Source organism: Fonsecaea monophora, assembly GCF_001642475.1.
Source record: "Fonsecaea monophora strain CBS 269.37 chromosome Unknown Scaff2, whole genome shotgun sequence".
Classification (NCBI taxonomy): Eukaryota; Fungi; Ascomycota; class Eurotiomycetes; order Chaetothyriales; family Herpotrichiellaceae; genus Fonsecaea; species Fonsecaea monophora.
The window spans coordinates 304836-322996 of NW_019173933.1; the positions used below are offsets into that span (position 1 = coordinate 304836).

The 18161-nt window shown below is 53.1% G+C and overlaps 6 protein-coding genes across 6 annotated transcripts; 3 read left to right on the plus strand and 3 right to left on the minus strand.

The window, feature by feature from the left end:
* Positions 1 to 2456: 2456 nt before the first annotated feature.
* Positions 2457 to 3822, plus strand: AYO21_00502 (hypothetical protein; the record flags this gene model as incomplete). Its single annotated transcript, XM_022650492.1, has 2 exons — positions 2457 to 3713; positions 3769 to 3822. The coding sequence occupies 2 exons, from the start codon at positions 2457 to 2459 to the stop codon at positions 3820 to 3822; spliced, it is 1311 nt and encodes a 436-aa protein (XP_022517106.1).
* A 973-nt stretch (positions 3823 to 4795) lies between these two features.
* AYO21_00503 (hypothetical protein) lies at positions 4796 to 6803 on the minus strand (the record flags this gene model as incomplete). The annotated part of the gene is made up of 2 exons (XM_022650493.1): positions 4796 to 6617; positions 6721 to 6803. The coding sequence occupies 2 exons, from the start codon at positions 6801 to 6803 to the stop codon at positions 4796 to 4798; spliced, it is 1905 nt and encodes a 634-aa protein (XP_022517107.1).
* Positions 6804 to 7079: 276 nt separating this feature from the next.
* AYO21_00504 (hypothetical protein) lies at positions 7080 to 7871 on the minus strand (the record flags this gene model as incomplete). Its single annotated transcript, XM_022650494.1, has 1 exon — positions 7080 to 7871. The coding sequence occupies one exon, from the start codon at positions 7869 to 7871 to the stop codon at positions 7080 to 7082; it is 792 nt and encodes a 263-aa protein (XP_022517108.1).
* A 1735-nt stretch (positions 7872 to 9606) lies between these two features.
* Positions 9607 to 11190, plus strand: AYO21_00505 (hypothetical protein; the record flags this gene model as incomplete). The annotated part of the gene is made up of 1 exon (XM_022650495.1): positions 9607 to 11190. One exon carries the CDS (start codon positions 9607 to 9609, stop codon positions 11188 to 11190), a length of 1584 nt encoding a protein of 527 aa, XP_022517109.1.
* Positions 11191 to 12102: 912 nt separating this feature from the next.
* On the plus strand, positions 12103 to 14288 carry AYO21_00506 (hypothetical protein; the record flags this gene model as incomplete). The annotated part of the gene is made up of 2 exons (XM_022650496.1): positions 12103 to 12398; positions 12455 to 14288. 2 exons carry the CDS (start codon positions 12103 to 12105, stop codon positions 14286 to 14288), a joined length of 2130 nt encoding a protein of 709 aa, XP_022517110.1.
* A 1324-nt stretch (positions 14289 to 15612) lies between these two features.
* AYO21_00507 (hypothetical protein) lies at positions 15613 to 17621 on the minus strand (the record flags this gene model as incomplete). Its single annotated transcript, XM_022650497.1, has 4 exons — positions 15613 to 15960; positions 16091 to 16290; positions 16393 to 17228; positions 17308 to 17621. The coding sequence occupies 4 exons, from the start codon at positions 17619 to 17621 to the stop codon at positions 15613 to 15615; spliced, it is 1698 nt and encodes a 565-aa protein (XP_022517111.1).
* Positions 17622 to 18161: the final 540 nt, after the last annotated feature.

The window sequence follows — 18161 nt, forward strand, 5'->3', positions numbered from 1 at the left end:
AGAACAAAAGAGCAGTAAAAACGTCGAGTTGGAGTTAGAGAGCATTGCCGCAAGCTGCAATCCTCCATTCAAGTGCCGATGTTGTACTCGTAGATCATGACGAGCTCATTCTGGGCTCAGAACACAGTACCTGTACCATCCAGCTGCCGATCGTGATGACAGGCTGTTAATCTCCCTTGTAGGTAGTAAGCTCGATACGAACAGGTCAATCTGCCCTAGTCGATCGCACGATGCCGGATTTATTTCTCCTTTGTTGATAGTTAATAGTTGCTGCTGCATCTCGACCATGTTACTCTCAATTGCAGGCGCACTACAACTGGCGCAGCATTCGATATCGGCCCCATACACAAATAGGGTAAATGGTTTGCGAATTTTGACGAGCCCGGAAGCAGAGCCCAGAGGAATTCCTAACCTGGATATTCACTATGACTCGCCGAGCCGGAAACTAAAACCCATTCTTTGTGAGTAAGCTCCCGCAACGTTCTTTTGTTATGTTCTGCATTGGCGACTTGGAGGGCACCGAAAGGAAGGGTTGTAGAAGCAGATGGGTGGAAATGCGCGTGATCGGAAGACAGTGTCGATGAGTAAAGGCTGGTAAGAGTATCTGCTGGCCCCAAGGAAAGCCGTAGTCTGCTCTGGGTAGGTGCTGGTCTTTGCCCACATGGTTAAGAGCGTCGTAGAAAGCTCCCAGCACCTTGACTGGATGTCGGCGACCAAGAGTAATCACCTCGTAGTCTGTTTCCCATCCCAATTAGGGCTGATTAGTCACTTAGCATGTAAATAGAGCGGAAGCAAGGAGGAGCCACGCTTCTGTTTGATCCCCTAGGGCTGAAAGTCACGCCCGTCGATAGTGGGAGACCCGGCAGCTAACTGTAGGCCCGATGACAGGGTGTGGCTCGGTTGAGGACAGCGGGAGACGGTCGTGAGTGGACTGCACCACCAAAATGCTCCCCCTAATGATACGGTGGCTCCAACTAGACGGCATGGCAACCCAGGGGGGGCCGGAAGGGAAGATTGACTCGACGTGTTGGCCCAAGCCAGAATAGTCTGTGCGCGCGGAGCCAGCCTCAAGCGACTGGCACTCGGGGTCGTGGATTGCTTTGCATATCTTGGCCAACCATGTGTTTGCGAAACCACCTGAACCTGGCCGCTCCCAGTGGTGACTCCAGTTCCTGCTTATTATACCTCACCGCCCGCTCTTGTGCTACCTGATCAAGGTTTTGACTGAACCGACCGACTAGGAGGCGGAGCAATACCACCACCTTCCCGAATCCTAATGCTGGGGGATGCAGTCTTGATGGGGGCACGGGGGGCTACTGGCTGGCAAGTCGGAGAGGAATAGCTCAGAAGTACCGAACTCGACTCGGTTGCGCAGGGTTGAACCACTCGACCCGCAGTCCAACATTGAGAAGGTGTGTCAAGGCGGTATGCTACCCATTCGCCGTCTTGAGTGACTGCTCGTGGGTCATCACGATCCGGTTGTCTTCTGCCGCAACTCTTTAGCCGGTCAAGTTAGCGCCCTATATTATCTAAGGGGCCTTGGATCGGATTCTTATCCTTCTTGTATTCTGGACACAACGACTTCAGCAAAGTTCAGCTGGATTTCCAAATGTCCATATTCGTGCGTCCAAGATGGTACCACGAGCCATTGTGGTCGCTGACAGGCGTCCATCGCCGAGTGGTGAGCAGCGAGCACAGCCAATCGTCAAACCGTGCAAAACGCCCGGGGCTGTCGAGATTCAGAAGCCGGCACAATCTACACTTGTAGTGCTCGGAGATAGGAGGGCAGAACGGGCACGAGAAAGGAGTAAAGAAAGTGAAAGGCGAAGTGAAAGGTCACCTACAAGATTGAAACGAAGCCATCACAAAGTGCGCACCGGCTGCCTGACTTGCAGGTATGGCTTTCCACAAACTTCGCCTCCTTCCTCCTCTTCTCACCACCCACTCTCCAGTCTTCTCCCACTGCCCATACCCTCTCGCACCGTGTCCTTTTTTACTTCTCTTCTGTCCCTTCCCGAAACCTCGCTGACTCTGAGCAAGACACCGGAGGGTCAAATGTACGTCAATCCCCGCTTCCACAGTTCCAAGGATCCGATCCAGCGAAGGAGTATAGCAGCATTGCCATGACTGCTATTCTTGTCGTGTAACCCCGCCTTTTCAATGGGATCTTCTCCCGCGCACTTAAACTAACTTGAGTGTTCAATGTGCTAGGCGACGAAACACATCCACGATGCCTACGATGTGCCAAAGCCGGACGAGTATGCGAAGGCTATACCCAACCAAAAGCAAGTTTGTTAGAGCCATCATCCCGTGGACAACCACTGGTCAGAGGGGTCCTTCCTTGGTTTACCAGCGGCAATCCGATTCACTTCTATGATGAGCCTGATCTCATTCGCCCTACCCAGTTCTTCGTGGAATTCACGGCGCCTCGAATTTCCTCCTACTTTACCGAAATGATGGACTCTTTCGTCGACGATAAAGCCTTGGTTCAGTACTCGTCCAACTCGGCCCGAAACTTTTGGAATCGATTGGTTATCCAAGCAAGTCAGACCCATGCATGTGTCCGGCATAGTGTTGCTGCATTGAGTAGCCTTCATGAGTGGATCGAGCTCACAAAGCGAACTCCCTGGCAGAACCACACCTTTACCCTCTACTACACCAAAGCCATCACTGAGATCAATCAGAGCCAAAGCGTCCTGCCCCTCGAGATTATCTTGATCTCGTGCATCCTATTCGCTCACTGTGATTTCCTCATGGGTGCGTCCGCCGCGGGTTTGACACATTTGAAATCGGGACATCGCATCATTTCCGAGAACAGAAGAAGACAAGCCTCAATTGCACCAGAGATTGCCGAGTTTATCGAACCCATAATACGTGGCTTCATGGCGAAGTCGGAAAACTACGCGTTGCGAGAAGAGGCGGGACCCAAGGCCGATCCGGCCAACCCAACAGGAGTTGCAACCTATGCGGTGCCAGATATGCCAGAGGTCTTTGAAGACCTAGCGCAAGCAAACAAGCACTTACAACAGGCGGTCTATATGGTCCTTCTTCTTGAACTCGGTAAACCATATCATTCGGCGCCAATGGTCCCAGGTGTCCGCAAATACGTTGCCGACTGGGCGAGCGCGTTCGGTCGCTGGAAAGCCACCCTCGAACTTGACGAACCGCTCCTGACAGACTGGCAACTACTGTTGCTTGCTCACCATCGGATGGCCCTACTGATTCTGAAAACTCTCCCTCCAGACAATGACAGCAACTACAACCGCGCCGCGGCAGACTTTCGAATCATGTTTGCCCAATTACGAACCTTCTTACGCAGTGGATATACCACGATGGAAAAAGGGCAGGACAGCAACCTGGTGCTGAAGGTGCATCTAGGCTTTATCGCGCCGTTGTACTTTATTGCTACGCTGTGCCGAGTTCGCGACATTCGCCGAAACGCACTCGAGGCCTTGCGAGACTTGAAAGTTGTCGAGGGCCATTGGAACAGTTGCGTGGCTTACGCCGTGGCTAAAACCGTTGTTGAAGTCGAAGAAACATACAGTGAGACTTTGATGAGAGTACAGCATATCAAGCTCGAAAGTGTCGATCGAGAGAAAGATGGGACTCTTGAGCTAAGATACCACAAGGTGCCAGGAGACGGAACTCACGCCGATGTTGTGACCAGAAAGATCACAGAGCCTTGCTGTCACCATGAACCGACTACGCAATGGGTAAGAGCTCCTTGTATGTTCTCATGCTTGAACTAACAACTCGACCAGCCGTTAGTACGTCTTGTCCAGCTTCATGGATTCCAGGCGACGGTCAAACCTCGAAAGCTGAATTGTACATGCAAACGGACGCCAGCGTAATGACGGCCAGAAGATGTTCTCCCTACCGGGCATGATCAGAAAAAATACCGAACGCAAGGCCAGATAACAATCCCACAACCATACCGTGGCGCAAGTTCAGACGACTATAGTGTTGAGATGTCAACTCAGCTCAGCTTCCTTCTCGTCAGAGTTGGTATCACCCAACACAGAAACAGCGAATGTCTGCCCATCCGCCGGATCGATCCAGCTGTCAGCCCTCATATTTACGCCATTGATGCCATCACAGCATCTTTGGTCATCAGCCCCCAAAATGCCGCATGGATGGGATACTTGCACAAGTTCCACAGAATTCCTTCTTCCGAAGCGATGAACTCGGACTTGGACTCCCTTTCCTAATGTGTACAGGAACCAAAGTGTCTCCCGCTTCCCGCTGAAGAGGTGACATTCCAGAATAGTATATCTGAGCGAATCATCTTTCCAGCGGAAGATGATTCTCGCAACAAAACATCCAAAATGTAAAAACAGTGTTGTATATTGTTACCACCTCCATATGGTAAGAAGCCTCGAGCAAAATTGGGCAGGAAACCTCTTTGCACCTCGGGCATAAGACGTATTGAATGACGATATATGGGACTTGAGACACGTTAAAAGAGCACAGAGTGTGAGGTATATACGAGACATACATGTAGGTCAAAAAGGTGAATGACAGAAGAAAGGATGAAAAAAACGGGAACGCCGGTCTCCAATTCCAGCATTGTGGCAGAATTTATGCCCAGAGGATAGTGTGGCATACCTGTAGCATCCTAGTTGTAGCGTGGGTGTGACGGCTCCGAAGCATAGTATGAGATGCGGTTTCTGTCTTCAGGTCTGCGATGTTCATTTCCACAGTTATTGTGTCATCTAGCCCTTCTATATACCTCATCGTCGACCTCGTACCATGTCCACAATGTTCTGGACATCGTGGGCAGCATTGACTCATTGACTCATTTTTGTAATTGCTCCGTCACTATCCGGTTTGGGTCTCTGCGTTCCCTCAAAGTCCCGTTGACATTCGTCGCCCTGGCATTCCCATTCCCATTCACGTTCTCGTTTATCCTCGTCATGTGTCCATTACTCTTCCCCATTAGACTGGCGTCCCGGTGCTTATCCTTGCCACTGCTGCTCCCTCTCTTCGCATCGCGAATCTCGTGCACTCTCATATCGAACCCGACCCAGAACCGCCGGTCGCGCCAGGTCACGGTCGTGCCACCCCAGATTGCCCAGGCCCAGATGGGGAAAGCGAGAGACTCCCGCCCCAGCCAGGCGAGGAGCCAGGCCGAGAAGCTTCGCCGTGAGCGCACGGCGGCGGAAAGAGGTCGGGCGAACACGGGGAGTCCGAGTCGTCCGTCTTCTGAAGTTTCAAGTGTTGCGGCTGAGGAGTTTGTGTTCGAGGAGTTCGGTGAGGGTGAGAGTGACGATGAGGGTTGTGGCGTAGACGTCTCAATGGTTCGGCCTGAGTGCAGTAACAAATACACGGTCCAATCCACCGCCAGCCAGCAGAGGATGCTTACGCACCACCACATCCAGAACCGCCCCCACGACTCCCCAGCCCAGCTCTTTGTCCCGCTAAAGGTAGTCAAGCCCCAGGCGCCCATCAGCGAACAGAGAAAACTCTCTGTGCCAGGCTCAACTAACGTTGCCACAGGCACCGTGAACTTCCTCACCCTCAGCCACCGGACCCGTCGGGATATGTAAGATTGTAGCGACATGGAGTTGATGGGTTGGATCGCCAGGTCGCCGTATACCAGCCCGTGGTTTCGCATCTTCTTCGGAAGGTCAGGGACCGCTGGCACGGGTGATTTCCACAGCAGGTCGCCGATGAGATGGTCTTCGCAGATGTTGTGGGAGAAATAGTCGATGCCGATCCGGGTGTGATGAGGGCCCCTGCTCTCTTCGTGATGATCCTTCGCGCCGCTAATCCTCGTGCTTCTGGCGTCCTCGAGGGCTTTTTGGGCGGTGAGGTGGTCCAAGTGCACTCGTCGGAACATGGTAGATTTTCCCAGGATGCAAGGAGCCACGGCCACGGTGTTGATGGCAACGTACATCTTTGCATGCGAGGAGGAGAGGAAGAGCTCTTCGACACGGCCGCCAGCACTCCGCTTGAGTTGATCTAGCTTCGACAGAGTAGCGGTAGTGAGTGTGTTGGCGAGCTGGGGTGATGTGGAAGGACTGTCACTCCGAAACGCAGACTCTGCCACCCGTCCATCAGCCTGGTCGGTGCGCAGATCCACATCGACTGATATGGGGAGATGATGAACCAATTTGTATGGTGTTGGTGGTGGGTGTCCTTCAGTCGTGAAACCGCATAACCTGTCAACCATGCGCGCACAAACACCCCGGCCCACCCAGACATTACAGTCCAGGATCCATATGAGATCCCGTTCGCCTGCATCGCGGTATGCTTTGCTCATGTTCCGTATCTTCGGGTTGGGCCCTAGAGACCTGCGGTAGTAGCTCTCCTCTTCGTCTCCGTTGGCGAGTCCGTCGTCTTCCTCCTCGATGAAGATGCGCGCATTGTGCGCCGGGTGGTCGCCCACAACCCTCTCGATGATGCCGTACGCCGGGTCATTTCGCGACGAGACACAAAAGTGCACCGCTATCTTGTCCCGGGGGTAGTCTTGTCGGAACGTCGACGCGAGACATTCGTACAGGTAGGGTTCGAGGCCCTTGCAGGGTCGAATCACCGTGACATGGGGGACATGGTGCTTTGCCGACTCGTCTGCGAGGACGGCGCCCTGTGAAGGCGTCTGGCGATAGTAGAGAAATCTACGTACCTAGTACATTAGCGATCAATCTCAAATTTGGGAGCTTGGTGGGCCGGGGGTGCCATTTTTGCCCTGGAGAACAAAAGAGGGCGGGCAAGACGCACAGACAAATGTAGCCAATGGCACAGACGCAGGCTATGAAAATGTACCACGCGATGCAAATCACCGCGATATGATCTCTGAGCATGAGTGTAGCATGTCGGACGCAACGAGTGACGGAATGGAGAGAGAAGAAGAGAGCGTGGTTTAGTGAACTGCACGATCGATACACTACAGCGAGAAATTGATTTAGTGGGTTGATTTCGTCCAAGTAGTCTCGAGTCCCGAAATTTCCGCTTCTGCTTCTAAAACCGCGACATCGCCATGTTGTAACACCACCAAAATCATCAAAGACATAATCTACTCTGTAGAAATATAACAAAACTATGGCCTGTGTTGCTGCTCTTCGGCCATGATGGGTGCGTCAATCTCTTAACCATGCGCGCCGTTTCTCCTCCTTCTTCTCCCTCCGCTTCTCCTTGAACGCTTTTATCTCGGCCTTGCTCAATTTCTTATTTGCCCTCTCGGCTCTCAGGCTTCTGCCATCATGACTATTGGCGGCAGCATCCACATCGAAGAAGGCATTCATCTGCCGCCGACTTTTTTGCTCATCGGTGAACTTTTCAGGGTTGAGGTCTGCTCGCTGCCATTTCCCTGTGAAGCGATTAAACGTCCCCGTGGCAGCGTATGGGTCGGCAGGATTCGTGCCTGGAGCAGCGCCGGGCGCCATGTCCACCGGAGAGATTTCGTAGGCTTTGGCGTAATCGGCATTCGGGTCATAATCACCGTGAATGGCAGGGTCATATCCACCGACTCGATTTGCTGGAGGCCCTTGAACTCCCCCTATTCTGTCGTGGTTTCCAACTCCTGGTGGCCCGGCTTGACTCGGTGCCTCTGGTACTCGTGGATTCTCCCACTGGGTTACCTTTGTAAATCGATTGAAGAAATAGAATGCCTGGGCGTGGTCATCCCAAACCGGTTCCCAGCCATCATCCACAGGTTGAGTAGGGGGTGCCTCGACGGGTAATGGAGGAGGATCTTCCTCGGTAGGAAGAGGAGGGTTGGCTTCAGGTGTCTCTGTGACACGTTGGTCTTCTGGGTCTTGATCTAAGGATTTTGCGGGCGATGAATCATGGCTGTTCACTTCCCCATCTTCGTCACTGTGAGGGCTGTCCTCCTTGCGCGTTTCTTCTTTCTCGGGACTGGTGGCAGACATCATACATTAGCAAGGAAAGTAGGAGAGCGCGAATGGCCTGGAGGTCAGCTACAGCATGTTGGTCTGTTACACGACTTGGCCGCAGAACGCAGGTATACTCATGTAACTCTTGTATCGCGGGGCATCAAGACTGAGGCTACGGTACAGCAGCCCGAGGACCGGGATGAGGATCTCTGGGTTGATATGACAGTATGGGCGACGATACGCGACGAGTTTTGTCAGGTATGCACCGGTATCGGGTGAAGACAGCTTGGAGAAGTGTTCACGCAGTCGCAAAAAATGGGCAGATCGAGGACAATCGCAAGGGCGAGAAAGTTCTCTCTTCGGACTTTAGTGAACAATATGTAGGGAAGGTTTGCCGGAAATCCAAATTTCAGAACCAAATTTCAGGCCAAGGCATTTCTACCCCAAACCATTCGGCAGAGAAAGCCACAAAAAGCCAGAGAGTAACCTCCGTGGAGTCTCAACAACGTGTACGATGCAAGGAGAGATACATGCCACGTCAATCACCCTGCGTGTCTCTAATGAAGAATTGTTCCACCGACTTCCGCTTTCTTGACATGCATTGTCATCCGTCGATGTGGAGGTAGAGTCGAGACAGGCATTTCACCTCATTTGTTTGGCGTCTATGCGTTCCAGGTTTCTTGCCTCCATCAAATTTCATTTGCTACTCTCCTCCAGACAGCGACTTAACCTCTTGATTTCCAAATGAGCGGGATTGCTCGCCTCTCGCGGTTTCGAGTGCTGAATCTGGGTGGCTGTGCTGCAGTTCATGTGCTGGTTGGAATCCATCTTCGTTGCAGAATCATATTCTGGTTCAGATTCCTCTTCAGATAGACCTGTGGCAGACCCATCCCATGCCCAATGCTCAGGACTCGGGCTTTTGTTCGCCACAACATTCAGAATCTTTGAGTTGATATGGTCCTGAGAGGGTCGGCCAAACAGGAAGGTAGGAAATTCCTCCTCACTAAGCATGGAAGCCCAGTAGGAAAATGAGAGACTGGGTGGCGCAAATGTCAATCTCCCCCAACCACTCTCATGGACAGGACCAGGACTCGGAGGATTGCGGGGGGTCTCGATTCGCCTGTCATGCGAGGCTTTTCTGCTGGGTAGTGGTTTCGGTGACGCAGACGACATGTCTCCTTGTGGAACAAGACCGGTCGCACCCCTGAGACAAAGTGTCATGTGAAGGGTAGATTTTGCAGCCACATTGATATCGTTGTCGCTATAGTGCATTGCATTTTGATCCATAGTTCAAGTCTCAGCGCGAAACCAGGATGGGATTGACGAAATGCTGGGGGAACAACGTCGCGACTTACAAAGATGGACAGAGAGATTTTGAGAGCTTGAGGCGACTTTGACCTTTTATATATCAGGCTGGACGGTGTTGTGTGACGAAACCGGAGAAGGCAAAATCTGGGCCCGGGGGGTGTAGCGACGAGGGGAAGCTGCTGGAGCGGCCAGTGAGGCTGACACTTTAGGCTTCAAGCTACTGGAGACAATCGCGTTCCCATTGGTGGATAAAAGGAGCTAATCCCAATCTAGACTAAAATCTGGCCACTCCGGTCAACCTCCCTTTTCCCCCGGTCTCCCCCTTTCCCTCAATCGTTCACCGGCTTCAAGTCAATGACCCGACCTCGTCCCTCGATTGACAAATTTTCAGCTCCTTCTTTCATTTTTCAAAGCTTCGATTCGCGCCTCATCATGTACCAATGCAGCTAGACAGACAACAGATATGTCAGAAAAGTCATCCCTCCCGTCGCGTCTTTCTGCCGCCCTTCCTGTTGGTCTGGAGCTTCGGGTATATCACTTGTCAACGCCGCCCACACGAGCGCCCGCCTTGTTCGCGCCTTTGAAGGGCCATGATGAAGACGCCACTTTCTGCGAGTCACACTTCCTTGCAGTCTCGTCTCAGAACCAAGACAAGGAGATTTTAGCTTACGCGGTCGAGGTTTTGGTCTTTACGACTCAGTCGCTCGTGACAATATTTGTCTCAAAAGCCGACTCTTCAGGCTTCACTTCCCGCCTCAACCAACCAAAGAACTATCCATCTGCTATTTCCACCGTCACTTCAACCTTTATTCAGTTCTTACTTGAACCTCGTCTGACCAGTCCAAGAGTGGTCGTGTCACTTTTTGCTCGCTCGCAAAACCAATATCTTTTCCCTGGGAGTTCTGAGAATGCCGGAAAACACATTCTCGACGATCGCCGGCTCATAAAGTGGTGGTGTCGAGTGCTCGACATAGTCATGCGCCAACCCAGGGAGGATGTAGTGGCTACTGCACATCTGTTGGTCCCAGGATACGACAAGAGCGGAGTTAAGACCTTTTTCCCACCATCAAGCCAGACAGATTCCTCTTCAGATCCAAAATGGGTTGATTCATATCCAGTCAGCCTTTTAGTGCCGGACCCTCTGGTCCCTCCGAGGCATGTGGTTCCCCGACTTCCAGACGATCCCAAAGCACGGTTTCTTGAGGACCTCGACGAGTTTGTTGATGAAAAAGGAGAATGGCGGGGTGTGAAAACCCTTGATCAATTCTGGGAGACGATGTCGTATAGACAAGAATGTTCTGCTGGACGAGTAGTAGGTTTCGTGTGGCTGGTCTTCTCTCGTGGTCAGACCGAACATACTACACTAAACGAGCTTGAAAAGACCAGTCAGACGGAGAATTTAGCCAGCCAACGCACGAAGCCGAGCCTGATTACGCCTGCCAATTCCCAACAGCAGCACGAGACTTGCAATACGGGAATAGGATCGCCGACTGCCTCCATCCTCAAAATGAACGCAGAACTAAACTCGCCACCTTCCTCTTCGCCTATTCATCCAGATTTTGAATCTAAAGCTATAGAGAATGGAAAAAATGCTGATCATAGTGCTCCTGTGCCTGAAGTAGCGGAAGAGTCAATGTTGCCCACGACTGGGGGAACGCGGGGCGAGCTTCTTATCGACGCTACCCAATATCAGGCATTAATGGAACATCTTCTGCAGACCGACTTTGCTCATGAGGCCCCCGCTGCACATGCCACCAAAAGCTGGATAGACAAAGCTCTGGAGCTATCAAGGGCGGCCTCATTCGGACATCCAATACGTGGCCGTGCTATGCCGGTCTTGGCACCGCCCACAGCTCCGGGCATCGTGTCATCAGCTCAGGTCAACGTGCTGACTGGCGTCCGCAAGAAAAGGAAGGCAGACACAATGGATAATGGCACCACCACCACCACTAATAACACCTCCGCACCTGGAATAACGCAAGCGTTGGCTTCAACAACCGCCAATACTCTGTCGAACAACTTGATAACAAAAAAGCCAAAACCTTAAGGATGGATCACAATGTGTCGATCGCCTGCTTGGCACAGCTATTTTGTGCCTGCTGGAAAGGTGATCCCGGTCAGTTATCTTGATTGGACAGAGAGCATGCCTCGTGCCGGGTCTTCCAGGTTTTGACATTTTGGGACAGCTGTTTAGGATATTAGGACCAAGCAGGAATTTGCGTACGACTTTTGGACATGGCTAACCCTTGAAAGCAGCCGTCTCGAATCTGTGAGTGGCCATTTGCCGGGCTAGAATTGTGGCTATACAGCGTCGGGCGCCCAGACCCGCCCCATCCATTCCTCTATCCCCATTGGTTAAAATTTCGCCCTTGATCGGTGAGCTGCCAAGCTGCGCTCCGATTGGGTCTCGGCAGCCGCCAGGCTGGATTGGCTTCTCCTAAAAATGGAAATTTCTTGCAACCTCATCTTGACCTCTCGGCGTCAGGCCTCACCATCGGTCGACCCTGATCCCGATCTCTTCCACAGCTACCGCATGAATTCTCTCCAGGCTACCCCAAGACGCGGTCTACTGCAGGGAATGACAAAAATGACAGCCGCCTTGCATCAACGGGCGGCGTTCTCCAGTGCGGCGTCTATTGTAACCCCTCCGTCCTCCCCCAGTCCGTTTCAGTTTTTGCTTGCAAATGCTCAAGCCGGCCAGGCTGACCACGGCAAGTCTTGAGGTGTCTGCAAACTGTATGGCCATGGATATTTCTCTTGTACCGCCGCATCTCATCTCTATCATTTCTTTCTGTTCGTAAGTGGTTCTGGGTCATCTCTTGCTGTTGTTTCTTTTCTCTGTTTTGTTTTTGCATTTACCCTTGTGCTGCTCATTAGCCTTTGCCAGAGCTGGTGGTCAGTGACTGTTGGACCTACACTGCCTGGTCGTCTAGTATCATTTCTGTCAGTGTTTCAGATGATGGCTGGGGTTATCCAAGCTCTAGTTCTCTTCGTGACCGTCGTTGCCGCACAAAACAACTGTTCTATTGTCCCCATCTACGTCGACTTTCACGTCAGAGCAGTCGATGGTGGGGTCAACGAGCAATATGGGCTGTTTACGGGGGCTGGCTTCCCAGTATCGCAGAACATGTCACATTGGCCGTCGTTCGCAAACAACGAAACAACAGTGGCCAGCCTTGACTACTGTACAAACAGTCCTTTCGGAGACTGTCTAAATCACGCCCACGGGTTCTATTCACCAGACCTGTCCCAGAAGTCAGTGCCAGAGTTCTTGACCGCATCGTTCTAAATGCTAACTCAACGACCTCCAGCTACTCCTCTGCCTCGTCATACCAGTCACTCGATAGCTACGGCTCGATCCCCGCTAGTATCCTCCAAACTGCATTCGACACATTCAACCTCTTCACACACTACTACGACCCTTCTCCGCCAAACGTCACTCGAATTCCAGATTTCCCCGTCACCATTTTGTCGAATTATTCCGCGAGCACGTCTCCATGGTTTGGTCCCGCAGGTCTGCTTGGCCTGGGACCCAACAGCACGCTGCTGAACCATCTCTACGATCTCCAACTCATCTCTTCACGGTCTTTTGCACTGTACATGGGCACTTCGTACGAACAAGCCAACGGCGCCATCAACGGCTCTCTGACCCTCGGTGGGTATGATTCGGGTCGCTTCGAGGGCGAAGTGCACAATTTCACCATAAGTCCCGCTCGACCAGAAGCACAGCACAGTCCCTTTGTGGTTTCTGTCGAGCAGATGACATTGACCTCTTCCGACGGGACCAAGACCGACCTCCTCACCGAGAGTTTCGACGCCCATCTCACCACATCGCAATACCACATCAGCCTCCCCAGCGACGTGACGCAGAAATTCTCCCAGGAAACAGGGGCGACGCCGTCGGACGACGCCCTCGATGTCTTCCGTCTCCCAGACGATTTCGATTCGAGTATCACCATCACTCTGAAATCGGGACTGAGCGTCGAATACGACGCCGCCTGGCTCAAGAACGTGTCCAACCTCTCCCCAATCTCCACGGGCACAGTGTCGGATCAAACGACCAACACGACCCTCAGCTTCTTCGGCACCGCCTTCCTCTCGCAACTCTATTTCATCGCCAACTACGACTCCTCTCCGCCTACGTTCCACCTCGCGAATGCGCGGCCACACGGTCCGTACATATTCACGCGCACGCTGTGTCCGGACACGCTTCCAGTCGCCGCTGAACAGACCAGTGTGTCCGGTTTCGCCGCGTCTGGTCTGACAGGGGCCATTTTGGGTGGCGTCATCGGCGGCATCGGGCTCGCGTTTGCCATCTTCTGGCTGTTCAGGAAGTGGATGCAGCGACGGAGGTGGCGGGACCAGGCAAAACAGGCCATGAAGGGGAAAGGAATCGACAGCGCGTCGACGATCACCGTGACGGCAGGTAAAGGGAAAGGATCGCCGTCGTCCTTCAGCAGTCACGACGAAGAAGCGCATAGAGAGGGCAGCAGTGAAATGGCGACGTTTGCGTTCGACTTCAACTCGCAGCAGCACCAAGCATACCACAACTTCCTGCAGAACGCGACACAGCCGGGTCGACAGCAATCACAATCCCCACCACAGCAGAATTACCCGGCTGAGAATGTCGATGCACAGAGCACTGCAGCTGCTCACGATCCCGTGTCTCCCTTATTGCACAGCTCAATGCCGGTCACCCAATACGCCCGCACCTTCACCCAGGACTCGTACTCCAACTCGCCACTCACGCCCGCCACAGGGGTGCCCCTTCTCTACTCGCAGCAGCAGCAGCAGCAGAATGGACGCTCGGAGACCACCGCTCCACCTTCATCATTCCCATCGACGGCCTTTTCACCGCTGACGTTGACGCACACGAACACCTCCCTCGAGGACCCGACTTCGACGTATCCCTTTGGCACGGGCCAGGGTCGGGGCGAGGCAGATCCAACGTTTCAAGCGAGACAGGCCAAGCTGCGCGGCGGCGCGGGCGGCGGACGCGGGACGTTGAATCTGCAGACCGAGTTCGCGCCGCCGCCGACGAGGACACTGGCATCCTCCAAGGGGACCAAACTGGCACGAAAGGCCGTGGGCAAGGAAGGCGGCAAGAAGGAGAGTTTGTTGAAGAAGGTGTTTCCGTCGTCCTAGACGCCTTTGTCTTGTGCCATAAAACACAACGACACACGCACGAACGTTCCTTTCAACACCGATTGTTTTTTAATTTCACGACTGCAAATTGGCATTGCGCGAGGCATGAGGGGTGGCGGCGGGCGGCGTCGACGGAGTCTTTGCATTTGTATTTGCCATACGTGAACTGGGATCGAGTCATCTCTCTCGCTAGGTATGTTTGGTCTAACGAGGGATTTATTACGAAGGAAGGACTACGAAGGAAGGACTACGAAGGAAGGACTACGAAGGACACGGTCACGAAAACTTGGGAGAAACAGCACTCGCTCGCTCATATATTTTTTAATTCGGTGTATCCAAGCAAGATATTTTCCATGTGTTTTTTTTTTTTTTTTTTTTTTTTTTTTTTTTTGACGTATACAGACAGACAGACACGAACCGCACAGTGTGCATGTGTGTGTGTGTGTGTGTATGTGTTAACTCTAAGCTTTTCTTGCCGTTGGTTTTTTTTCCCTCCAATCCGAAGAACTAAACTACCTTGTCCTTCATCTCCATGTCCTATCCCTATCCCTTCCCTCTCCATTTCCTGCATACTTCACGTTGATCCTCATTTCGTATGTACCCTCTTGTGGCTGAGTGTATGTGTGCGTGTGGGCATGACTCAAACACGGAAACGAAAATATCCACCTCCTTCCCCATACGGTAATCGCTTGCCGTGCCGCACGGACTTTGTTGGATCCTGCCTCTATCATCCGTCATCGGTCGGTGTGTACCGAGTATATGTGTGCGTGTGCGCGGGGGAAGGGGGACCGAGGGATCTGAAAATCCAGAGGTCGATGGTTTCGGTCAAGGAACGGGGAACGGCGAACGGCGAACGGATTTACTATGATGATGATGATGATGATGCTAAACGCATTGCTTGATACGAGTACCTCGTACGGTAGATAGGGAGGCAGGTGCCTAGGCAGGTATGTAGCCAAGTAAGTAAGACGGACTTTGACAGTCAGAATCGTCGGCGGTACTATTATCATCGCTAGGATCTTGTGTCTCTCCTCACTCTCCCTCTCTGTGTGACTCTCGCTGTATGTCCCAGACTACTGATAAAGTACACCCGGAATATGCCCATGAGCCAAGAGATCTCGTGCTGAGCCCAGGACTCTCGGGGTGAGCAGTGAGCAGATTGTGTGTATGTGTGGGTGGGGGCTGGGCTCATCATTTCTCACAAGGGCTTGCTGCCTTTAGTCCTGGGAACACTCGGTATACGTGGTGTGAGAGAGGCACCACTGCCGACATCGACATTGGCACTCACTGACTGGCACAGTGCGTATCTTGTCCATCATCGCTGTTAGACGGCCATGTAAGCCTTCTCATTCACCTTCCTAGGTCCCATACCCACGTCTACTCCCCCAACCACGCCCGCGGCGTGCTTTGTATCCCTCCACTCCTCGCCGCTCTGCATGGTTGATTCCTCCTCCCCTCGATGACCTCCTAGGTCTTTGAAGCCTTTCGCCTTCACCCGTGCGATGAACAACTCGTCCAGACGCTCGTAACTCAAACCCGCCGACTCGGGCAGGCACAGCCACAGATACACGATGGAGAGCACGGACAGCGCGCCGAAGATGAACGTCACCTTGGCGCCCAGGTTGGCCTTGTCCGGGTTGAAGAGGTAAGGGAGCACGAATCCCCACATGGTCTGTGTAGGTTCAGTCAGCCGTGTTATACATAGATAGATGTCACCTGGCTGACCTTCCTTTGGGGACAAATGAGGAGGGAAAGGGAAGAAGAAGTCGAGCCAGTTGCCAATCATACAAGGCCGCACTTACAAAGAGAGCGCTCTGCAGTCCAACCGATATAGACGCCGTCTTGGCCCGGAGGCGAGCGGTGGGGATCTCGGTGAGGATGGTAAAGGCGGTGGCGCCAATGGTGGCATTGTAGACAAAGGCGAAGAGTTGGATAAGTGCGATCGTCCCTTTGATGGCGGGCGGCGTACCCGAGACAGCAAGGCCTGATATCACCGCCAACCCTGTTAGCCAAGGGTCTTCTTAAATCTCCAACTCGCGCGGCACGAACCATCAAAGACGGCATCCAGACAAACAAGATGCGGCGACGAAGGCGGTATACATACCTCCAGTAATCAAAAGAATCAGCGTCAACATGACCATACCCCAGAGTGTCAGAGGCCGCCGTCCCACTCTATCCACCAGGAACCATGAGCAAATATTTCCGGCACCCGACAAAACCTGTTGGACAATAAACAGACGAAAACTTGCCGCAGTGCTGTATCCTGCAAGCTGTTGGTAGTATGTAGCGTAGGACCCGACAAAGGCAACCCCAGAGAAAGTCTGGATGGTCAGCGGCATGGCAGCGATGATGGTTCGACGCAAGTTGGACCGTCGAAAGCATTCCGTGTACGTCGCCCCGGACGTTTCCTCCTTGGTCTTGGCCAGCACTCTCTTGATCTCGGTCAGTTTGAGCTCGGCTTCACCATCGGTAGAATAACCAGTTTTTTGGAGAGCTTTGAGAGCCCTTGAGTCCCTGCCATGGCTGACGAGCCACCATGGCGACTCTGGCATGAATGGAAGCACAGCCACTGCAATGGCCATAAAGCCATAGCCAGCCACGAAAGCAATCCGATAAGCCCAACGAGTGGACTGGTTGCCGGTGAAATTGACCACAAGAGCGGACAGTAACGACCCGAGGATGAGAGAGATGGGGACTGCAGCCGTGAGCACACCGCGGAGTGCCAGTGGCGTGATCTCTCCGACATAGGCCATGCACAGAGAGTTGGTCCCGCCCGTGGAGAAGCCCCCTAGGAAACGTCCTGCAAAGAAGATATTGTTGGTGGTAGCGATGAACTCCAACGTGACCGATGTCAGTCTGACGGCAAAGATGCAGCCAAGTGCAAACCTCCGACCAGCCTTGTCGGCGAGCCACGCAGCACTCAATGCGCCCATCACAGAGCTGCCATAGAAAAATCAGCCCGAGTTCCCCGTTCACCGATGGGGAATATGCAAGCAAGTCTAGGGGGGCCATGTCTTACGCTGCCTGAGGAGCGCCGTAGTAGGCCGACTGCCACTTGGCCGACAAGACATAGTTACCATGATAAGCACCGCCAAAGTCTTTTCGAAATTGAGGGATCCCAAGGACTGACTGCCCTGCCGTCTTTGCGTAGTTGTTGGCTAGAACGCACCATAGCATGTAGACGCACCAGATCACCGCCCAGAGATACTTGCGCATAGATCCGCAGATCGACGAGCCGGCCTTCTTGGTGGTGGACGGCACTTTGAGCGAGGGTTCTTCGACCGTGCAGACATTGCTGTCAGGGGCAGGCTTTGAAGAGCCGCCAGCCGCCATGACCCGTCACCCTGTCCAGCAGATTAAGCTCATGGAAAGCCGGATGTGGCCATTCTATATACAGCTGAAGAGGAGGGCATTTCGACGCGCCTCAAGGGGATTTCTGGCTGTCAAGCCATGTGTGAAGGTCGCGACAACCAGCAGACGCAGCCACATCCCGATTGTGCGACGCGGCTTCGACGGTACGAATAGAAAGACGACAAAAGCGTTAATGCCACGGCCTAGAACTCCATCCCGCTCTTTTGTTCCATCCCGAGGCTCACCGGACCCAATTATAATCAGCCCAGCAGCCAGCCCATCTCTTTAGCGAGTGCGAGTCTGAGTAATCGCATGAGCGGCTGGTCCCTGGAGGGGTTTGGCGCCAGCCCGTGGGGGCCGTCTTCTCTTCGTGCTCGATGACGGCGACCTCGCTAAAGAGGGTTTTCGGCACGGCTTTCGTCAAGGCCGATGGAATATCAGAGCTGGAGACTTGGCAAAGAATGAGATTTTGTTCGTGAGAAATCGAGTTCCAGGAGAAAATTCAGTAGGGATGGGAAGAAA